The sequence below is a fragment of the Cajanus cajan genome, chromosome 8, assembly GCF_000230855.2.
Source record: "Cajanus cajan strain Asha chromosome 8, NIPB_CcT2T_4, whole genome shotgun sequence".
Classification (NCBI taxonomy): domain Eukaryota; kingdom Viridiplantae; phylum Streptophyta; class Magnoliopsida; order Fabales; family Fabaceae; genus Cajanus; species Cajanus cajan.
Window position 1 is genome coordinate 8,932,702 of NC_138524.1, and position 10,712 is coordinate 8,943,413.

The 10,712-nt window shown below is 27.6% G+C and overlaps 1 protein-coding gene across 1 annotated transcript; it reads left to right on the plus strand.

Moving 5' to 3' along the window:
* Positions 1-594: 594 nt before the first annotated feature.
* Positions 595-3,381, plus strand: LOC109799132 (shugoshin). The gene is made up of 9 exons (XM_083062317.1): positions 595-974; positions 1,050-1,087; positions 1,181-1,289; positions 1,374-1,397; positions 1,480-1,548; positions 2,254-2,304; positions 2,403-2,493; positions 2,582-2,639; positions 2,990-3,381. Exons 1-9 carry the CDS (start codon positions 846-848, stop codon positions 3,261-3,263), a joined length of 843 nt encoding a protein of 280 aa, XP_082918443.1. The 5' UTR covers positions 595-845; the 3' UTR covers positions 3,264-3,381.
* The last annotated feature ends 7,331 nt before the right edge of the window (positions 3,382-10,712 follow it).

The window sequence follows — 10,712 nt, forward strand, 5'->3', positions numbered from 1 at the left end:
CTCCTAGTAGCTAAAGCGTGGAACTGCAAACTACAAACAAGTAGCTGTGGTGTTAAAACTCGTTTTAATTCTTTATCTCTTAAAACAATTCGTTTTAATCCCTTGATTTTTAAATTTTAGTTAATATTATTCTCTCATTACAGTTGTTGTTTTGATTTTGAAGTACGATCTCAAACTATTTTTTGGTTGAAAAAAAAATGAAATTTATTATTTTAAATTTACATATATGAGAATTACGAAACTCAGTTTATGTATAAATAAAAATAATTACGAAAATTGTTCAAAAAGTGAGTTCCATGAACGACAAAAACAGATTTGATATTAAATTTTTCAAAACCGAATCTAAATCAAGTTTTAGAGAAAAGACTACCACAACTTCAATGAAAATTGTTATATCTAGTATTTACTTCATTTTGAGAAATCAGTAGATCAACTCTAATAATTTAAATATTTATAGTTGATTCGTTCGGAGTGAATCTTAAAAGAAAAAAAAAATGTAAGAGTCTAGTGTAGTTTTTCTTTACTTAAAAAGAGTTAATTAAGATATTTAACCACTCTTAAGCATTAAAGTGAGTTGGATTTATGATATGGGTGGATAAAGTGAAAATTTGAAACAGGATGGTGAGTTGGGAGAGCCACCGCCACTTTTTGTTAATTTTGAAAGGGAGGTTCGGAAGGGCTTTGAATTAGGTTCGGACGACGCAACGGTAATTTCAGTTAAAGAAGCCGTTAGTCTCTTTTCGCTTTTCTTTTCCCTTTGTTTTCCTTCCAACACACTCCTTCGTTTATTCTCTTCGAATCGATACTCCAATTCTCTGCATCATCCATCACGCGAGGGGGAGAAAATGGCGAAGAAATCCATCGGAAGCTTAATGCGGAAGAAGCTTTCTGATATCACCAACAGCACCATCCCTCACTCCCAACAACTTGACACGTTTCCTTCCGAGAACAATTCCATTCAACAACTCCTGAAGGTACATTAATTTACTCTTTCACTTTTGTAATATCATTCTCTCTTTCTGTTTTTAATTGGTTGAATTGTGATGCAGGAAAGGACGGCGTTGATCCAACTGCTTGCGGAAAGAAAGTATCCTCTCGTGCTCCTTTTAGGATCTGAATCGAAAGCATTAAAGTGAAATGTTAATGTTAATTGAACTAATGTTGTTTCAAAATTGAACAGTAAGATTATTGAAGTGAGTGGCGCGGCGCTGCAGAGGCTGAGAGGCGATGTGAAGAAGCTGCAGCTTCAAAACTGGAACCTCGCTCAGTCAAATAGCCACATGTTAGCGGTTAGTTAGTTTCCACCGAATTGAACAAATGCTTTGTTAATTGAAGGTGATTGTGATAGTAACTGTTTCTGCTTGATTTTGCAGGAGCTTAACTTGGGGAGAGAAAGGGTGAGTTACTCAGTGAGTTGGTTCATTTCCCTAACTCTATTTGTATTTGTGGATTGTCTAAGATTGTTTTGAATTGTTTCAGATAAAAACGCTGCAGCATGAAATTTTTTGGAGAGCTGCTTTGCTTAAAGGAAAGACCATGGACGTGCAGGTATGTCATGCTTTGACATGAATAGTGTACTTTTTATGGCTATGAAGCCCCATTGTTCAAAAAATTAGAAAGTATTACTGATATAATTGGTTTTAGAAAACAGTCCAGGATCACAATTTTAGCCACAATTTCAAGATTTTTCAAACCTCAATTCTACTAAAGTTGAAGCGACATCAACTGTATTTAACTGCAATTTCTCAATATTAAAAACATGTAACTAAACTGATGTCGTAATTTAAAATCTTTAGTATTGTACCCTATCTGTACTGATAATTATATAACTAATCGTATAATCCAAGGAGTATCATTCAATTTTTATTTTATTAGAATTCTATTGAGTAATACATGTTCGGGATAACGCTAACATATTTTGCACAAGGCTAAAATTAGAAAGGGCTGAATCTTTTTCTTTATATCCTTAATGGGTAATTCAATTATACAGAGCCAAGTTTATTGAGTGTAGGACAGATGATTTTTTGTGATTTTTAGTCATGAGTTGGCGAAAAATGTTCAACTTTATAACGTGTATAGGAAAAGTTATCCATTGGTGATCCTGTTTTTATGCCATCTCAGTCTTCAATACGTCCTCAAACAATGCGCAATATGTAGTAGGATAGGCCATAAACAATGCTTTCCCTTCCTTTTTTTTCCCCTTAATCTCTCTTATCGTCGTATGTGAACCGGACCTCCTCTTCATTTTTACAGGAAAAAGTGGAGATTGACCACGAAAAGAATCCACCATTATCACAGTTACAGGTGTTGGGGCTAAAACCTTTCCCTTAATTGTTTTCCAAATTGATGACATTGATGAATGTTATTCCTTATTCTTTTTCTTGTATTTTGATTGGCTCAAGGAAGGAGATGAAAAAGCAGGGCAGCCAACCCCTAAAGCTAGCAACGATGAACAACATAAGAATATGAATAGGAGACGCATGAGAAGTAAATGTAAATGCTGGAACTAAGTACCTTCATGGAAATTTTTCTGACATTTTTCTCTCTCAAGTTTGTTGAAGTTTGCTATGGAACTTTGCAGCTACTGGTTCTTCTACTGCTTCCAAGAATACAAGCAAAGACAAAGTTAAAGACAATAGGTTAGTTCACGTTTTAACTTTTAGCAACATCTACATCGACTCTTTAGATCGATAAACTTTCATTAACTCTTCTAGGAAGAAAAAATATGAAGGAAAAATAAAATAAAGTTTGTTCTCAAGTTAAATTTAACTTATGTACAAATTTATTTAAAAAAATTTGCAGAAAAGAGAACTTTTATAAATTATCTTATGTATAAATTAATTTTAGCTTACGAAGAAACATATTTTATATTTTCCTCTTATTTAGTTGTGATGAATACACAGATTCTGAGAAAAATTCTTAACATTACAAGATAATAATTTTGTAGAAAAATTGTTAATATGGTAAGTTCCTCTTTTTGGGTATATAGGAGACGTCTGAGGAGACATTCTACAACGTTCAAAACCCATGAACATGAACCTCTAGAAAATTTGTTCGAGTTAGAGGATGCTACATATCTTATCACACAATCTGGACCTAACAAACTGAGATCTCCAACTTCGAAAACTGAAAGAGGAGAAAATACTGTTTTAAGGAGGGAAGCTCCAAGGTGTTCTTTCGGAAGACCCTTGCGAAGAGCAGTTCAGAAGGTTCAATCTTACAAGGAGATTCCTCTAAATGTCAAGATGCGAAGACTAGCATAAAAAGCTAATTAACCGATAGAATTATATTTAATGTTCTTTGTTTAATCATTTAACATTTTGTATCCTATGTTGATGTTGAGTAGTAATGTTGTATACTACGATCCTAGTTTGTTGGCTATCATTCATCGAGTATTTTTTTTCCCCTTTCATCACTGTTTTTTTATGAATCGAAAATAACAGTCACTTTACACAAATCTTAGGTGATTGTTTCGATACCCTTTGTCTCAAAGGGTTTTGGTGACTTTTTATACTTAGCAAAAGAAATCATAATTTGTATGTTCTAATGTAATGTAAAATTTCTATTTTAAACACTTCAACTACAGTTTGATTTTCTTGCATGATATTTCTAAGAATATTTATGTCACAATCTATTGCCAATAGAACACAGATGGATTAATAACGTGTGAAAATAAATGAAAAAAAAAAAAAAGCAAATAGGACTTTTTTTTGGTGACACTTTGTATTTTTTTTGGTAAAGCAAGCAAATAAGACTTTGGAACTGAAGTACAAACTAAAAAATATACAAGAGTCACTTAATGAACTAAATCTGATATGACAACAAGGTTTTCTCTAAGATTTTATTTCCTAGTTATATGAGGCTTATACCTATTCCACATACAATTTTCTTCTCCTTTTGAAGTTCTTTTGGATAAACAAAATAATTAAATTTTATGCTACAAATTTGTTTATAAATTTTATAGAAATAAAAATTAAAAAATATTTTAATGAATATTACCAAAAAAGTTATTAAAATAAGTTAACAAAGACTTTTAAGTGATTTATGCAAAGATTAAATAATATTCATAATAGATTCCCAGAATAGACACGTTGTAATGGCAAAATTATAGACGGAAAATACTTGGAGAGCCCAAACACTCCCTGTCTAATTGCCAAAAAAAAAAACTATAACTATTGCCTATTGGTTGGAATAGCCTTGTAAATGAATCACCAGTTTAAACTTTAAAAGAGCTACCTTTATTGTTTCAATATCTGTTTCTTAGGATTACTTGATCATTTTTTGGTCAGAAGGGTTGCAAGATCCTGTGCTTAGGATTACATGTCGGCCTATAGTTCCAATTGTCCAAAACATTTGGTGAACTCTACTGAAATTCCAGTTACAACTCCAGATCCAAGCCCGTGATGCTTTTATTACAGGGTCCAAGTGAGGAATATTTTACATCAAAGAAGTTGGACCCCCATTTAAAACAACAAAAGAAGACAGAAGATTATAGTATTAAAGAAAATGACACAAGAAATGATTTTGAGCTTTAAAGGTCTTAAAGGCATGTGAACTTTTTCTTGACAAGTGATTTCTGACCGAATCGAAATTGTGCAACCATGTGCAATGAGACTCAATAGTCAATACCACAGTTTCTTTGGTGCTTTGTGTGAGTATCATAGCATCATCCCATGTTCTTCAATAAACCAATGACTTTACGAAGAAACCGTGTGGGGCCTCCTCTTTCAATTTTTATGCGTAATAACATTGCTAATCCTTTCCTTTTGGTGTTTGTTTAGACAATGATGTCCCTTCTGTTATATTATATTTACCTGGATTTTCATGTACCCTTTTTCCTCCACTTTGTAGAAAAATTTAAATAAAATGTAAAAATGGTTCATGAGTATTCTTTAATCAGTGTCTTGCAAATGAAGAGACAAATATTAAAATATTAAAGCATTTAGTAATAAAAAATAAAATAAAATAATTTATGGATGACTCTTACAAGTCTCGTGAACATGGAAGAATTGCTTAATGTACCCACAGATTCCAATACAGAAAACAGATTTGACTCAAGCTGCAATTTAGAAAATAAAATTCTCTTTTATCGATAAAAAAAAAATACATCAACCATAATAAAAATCAACGTGAGCTAGTTTGCAAAATCAATTTAAATTTAAAATTTTAATTTTTAAAATATTATTTAAATATAGAAAGATATTGTTAAAAATGAAAAATATTATACTTATTTTAAGAATTTATTTTCTCTTTTAAAACTAAAATATTAGGTCAATAAATAAATATTCTTGAGATGAAAAATTATCTATAAAGAAGGTCATCAACTTAAATGAAAAAAATTATACAAAAATAGATTTTCAAACTTCAACCATAAGATTTATGAGAAGTTTTCAAATTTCATTCACAAAATTTACGATGAGGAGTTTTAAAGTTTTATTTGTAAAATTTCTAATAAAGGGTTTTCAAATTTTATCTATAAACCTTAGAGAGAAGATTTTCATAAACATAATTATACATTTTGAGATAATGAGCATATTTACAGTTGTAAGTATGAGAGGTCAAATCATGTTAAATAAATTTGTGTAATTTTTTAACTCTAGTATTATTTTTAGTATGTTTTTTTATCATTGTTATTGTAAAAGAAAAATCTTTTTTTTTGTTCCCAACAAATCCTTATAGTGTCATCTTAACTCTCATCACTAAGTTGACTAGTGATTTAGAAAATAAATTATAATTTTAAATCAATGATTAAACATAGTAATAATTTTAAAGTTTATTTACAAGTCAATGGATCAACTCATATTAAATTATTGCAACTAATTAGTAGTATTTAATTTAATTCTTAAATGTATAATTATGTCATATATTCTTATAAAAGCATGTCGAATGTTTTGTTGAGTAAATGAGTTACTTCATCCTATTCTTATGAGTCTTACAATGTCATATAAGTTTAAGAACTTTTTTTTTTATATCAAATTTCACACAAATACAAATGTGTTCTTATCCTCAATTTTTGGTTTCTAATATATAACTTTCTCTCTCGCATATAATAATCATATTCTCTTTTGTAGCACTTCTCTCATAAAAAATAATTTTTTTTATTTTAAAAATCCTTGCTTATTTGAGTAACTCAACTAAAATACACATTGTCATGTCATCTACTTCGATACAAATATTTTTAAAAGATAATATATCATTAATAAAAAATTCAATAAACACTCTCCATTATAACTATTCTAAAAATTCTATCCCCTATAACAGTTTTATTCAACTCAACATAATTATCTTTTAGATTAACAACATATCATGTGAAATCTAAAAAAGAAAAAAAAAGTAATTTTATCACAACATTAATTAGTTTGAATTTATAAATATACTTGATATGGTAGAATTGACATTCCCATGATAGAAAAAGGCAAGGGAAAACATGCTCTTTTGGATTGTTGGAAATCAAATTGGGCCACGCGGCAGTATCCAAGCAATGCTAACTAACAATCTAACTTGTGATCTGCTCACCATAATACGACAAACTAACGGGCCGTCGTTTTCGTACACTTCGAGACCCAAAACCCTCTCAATTCACATTTTTTTAAATCACCTTTCATCCTTCAAAATTAAAACTTACTTTATATCCGTGATTATTTTTTAATTGAAAAAAATTTCAAATTACTCTTTAATAAAAAAATATAACAAAAAATTTAGTCGACCATGTGATGTTAGTTAGTAGTTAGTTAATTCGATATTATTTTAACCATTTTGAGACTAGCTTGTTAGAAATTATTTAGAATTTCATTTATTTTTAATTTAATGGTTAAATTAATTTAAAAATAATTTTTATATAAGTTAATAAATTAATTATATATAATAATTTATGATAATATGAAAACTTAAAAGATTTTACATTATTATCAAATAATTATGTAAAATTTTAATTTCTCCTCTCCACAAAAGTTTAATGATGCATTTTAATTAGTTATTTTATAGAGATAATTGCTTCTCTCTTTCTCTCTCTTTTTCTTTTTTACATATTTTTAAAAAATATTTTAATAGGTTTTTCATTGTTGAAAATTTCTAAATAAGCACTAATTTAAAATTTAAATAATCATTTTGGTTGTCATTTTTAAAAATTGAATTTTATTATTTACATTATATATTTTATATGTATATATCATTAGTGTTTTTTATTTTTTTCCCACTAAAAAGCAATTGAATTCACCCAAAAAAAAAAAAGTAATAAAAACCTTTATATCAATATCTTTATATAAATCACATCGATCATGTCTGTCAAAGATGGTCTTGTTGAAGTCATAATCCTAGTAGAGTTTGCTTACAAGAAGAGGTTACCAATGTCATAATTTGCTAACACATCTAGGGATTAGCCTTCACAATTTTAATTATTTAATATTTGAATCAATTTAATAGTAACTTTAATTAGCTGGGCCCCATCTTTTGTGTTAACGACTACTTGTGATTCCAAAGATCATCAAAATATGATATGATTGGTGATGGAATTGACGACCCACCTAAAGACATAAAAATAAAAATAAAAATAAAAAGATTGGTTCTTTCTTAGTGACCCATTTTCCCTATTAATTTGTTTAAATTCTTTTTCTTAATCTTAATTGCTTTGAGTAATGGAGCCCACGCGTTTTAAACAAAGTTGGCATCCATGATTCTCTATTGTTCCTTCCGACAGGTATTAGCCGTTAAGGACCCCACTCATGGTGGACTAGCTACTCCCCTTTCTTATGTTCCTCTCACTTCTTTTTTATAATTATGTTACTGCTAGAAATATTTTTTAATTTTATTGATGACTAATTTTAATTAAAAAACATGATTAATCATCTTCAATAAAAATATTGAGTTTAGTACCATTCAACTAGCGTATTTTAGGTTTTTATGAGTTAATATTGTAATATCTTCATGTTTAATCAAAGGTATATTCTATGTTTCGTGTAATTTTAACTTTATGTAAATTAGCTCTTGTTTGTTTGTTTGTTTGTTATAAACCCTAATTGATCAGTTTGATTTGATTTTGCTGTACAATAATTCAATCTGTAAACGTAATTTGCTTATCGCATTACACGTCTGCTTAAATATTGGTTATTTAAAATGGTGCATTAATTAATTATAAGATTTGATGATGGATACGTGTTTGCATATGTACATGAAAGTAACGTATGCTCTTTCCTTGCGATCTAATAGAAGATTTTGAAGTGGACACCAGCTTTTTATTTTTATTTTTATTTTTATTTTTATTCTATAGACAGTTGTTTTAAAAAAACTTATGTTGATTGTTAAAAAATATTTTTTTACAGCTTGTTAAAAAATGTTATTAAAGCTCTATATACTGATTGTTTAGACCATGTTATTAAAACAATTAATCATGTAATACTACTGGGAAAAAAATTGTGTAATACTTAAATCAATAACTTGTTAGTGCTATATTTACTAATTGAACATCAACTTAAAAATAAATAAATAAATAAAATTCCGTGATAGTAAAAATTGTGAAAATAATAACTAATAAGCATATGTTCAGATGAAGTTTTTGTTTGCAGGCTAAAAGTAAAATATAATGGTCACTTCGCTGTTTTCAAAGAATCCATTAGTATATTATCGCTTAAATTTGAAAAGTGATGAATATATATATATATATATATATATATATATATATATATATATATATATAAAAGAAGAGATTTATTTATTTTAGAAGTAAGTCTACCTAGATTTAATCAGTTCAATAACTCGTGTTCTATATCAAATTTTAACAATTTAACTGTTAAATTTACAGTTCTTAATACATAGATCAAGTCTACAAATTTTTAAAAAATTTGAAAATCATTTGATACTTCATTTCATTAATTCAAATTGACGGATAATCATAAAATTATTTTATATATTGATTTGAATTAATGAAATGAAGTATCAAATAGTTTTTAAATTTTTCTAAAATTTTACAGATTTAATTTATGCATTAAGAACTTTAAATTCAACGATTAGAACATTGAAATTTGATATAGAATATGAGTTATTGAACGGAGTAAGTCTAGATAGACTTACTCTTGAAATAAATAGATCCCTCCTCATATATATATATATATATATATAATATACATTTCTTGTTATTTAGTTAATTTGTATTAAAAATAATATAGTAGTTTAAAATTTAATTATTTAGAAAATAATTTTTTTTCTCTCCTCTTAATTTCTTGTCACTATATTTCGAGAAATTCTCAATTAGCAACAAAACTACTAATATACTAAAAGTCATATATTTACTATATCAAGACAAGTAATATACATTTATAACGCATTTAAAAAGGAAAACAATTATATATGTATAAAACAAATGTATACACATATACAATGATCCAGAAAAGAGAAAAAAAATTATATAACTTAAGTATTTGAGTCAATTATTATTATACAACTACCAATATAGTGGTACAAAACACTCAAAAGTTTTGTCATCTACTTGATGGCCTCCACTGCTCATTTTTTAAGACTTATTATTACTCTACTTCTACACTAAGTACAATCATTACAGTGCAAACCATATGCAAACAAATAAGACAAGTTATATTTAAAAACACAAATACTAGTATAGAGAGGGATAGGAAAAAGACATGTGAAAAATAAAGAAAATAATTATTTTTATGATAATTTTTACAGTCTTAATATTTATGACAGTTTTTTAAAAAAAAAAATTAACAATTATTAGAGATAAAATAGGTATAGAACTTTTGGACACAAAGTAATATAATATTTTTTTATTATTAGTATAGATTAGAAAAAGAAGAAGAAAAAAACACTATATATCTTTATAAATTATTTAAAATAAAATTATTTTTGTGAAGGAGAAAAAAAATTGCATGCGGTTTAAAAAATTATAGTGGGTGAATTGTGAGAGAGTATTAGAAAAGGTTTATATAATATGAGAGTAAAATTTCCTTAAGAAAAAATATCTTTTATTGTTAGTATATATAAAATTGATTATGAAATATCTCTCAAGCATTTTGTTTTAGTGCAATATATTTTCGTGTGTAAAAGACTGAAAGTGGTGGAGTCAAAAAGGGTAGAATATGACTTTATTCATCTACCCTTTTATACTAGACTAAGGATATGACTCTCTTTAACTTCCCCCTTAAAGAAATTCGTTAATTCTTTTTGAGAATCATTGTGAAATCTTGCAAGCAAGAGACAACGCAATTAACTTTGGGATCACTTTGATTCGTAGCAAGCACAATTATTCTTTGGCAACTAAGCCCATTAATTTAGTATTATCTTTCCTTTCCTTTTGTTACCAACACAAGTTAATAAAGTTGTTATCGTATAGCTTGTATCCTTAAAACAAGCAAGGACAAAAAAATATTTTAAGGAGATGTATTGAGCGAAAATATTTTTTATGCGAAAATGAGAAGAAAAAAAATATTGGATATCCAATATTGAATGAACAATACTAAAATACATAAGTTATTTAAATTTTCACATAAGAAATACTTATTCTTTAACTAAGCTTTGATGTATTTATAATAATGTTGGGATATAAATAAAATCACACATTGTTAAAATAAGAAAAAATAAAATTTTATAAAACACACATACTTCATTAGTTAAAAACTTTTAAGTGATGATCACAAGCAAAATTGTGAGAATATAATCCCAAAACAAACAATATCTTATCATTGCAGAGTTGTGTGTTATAT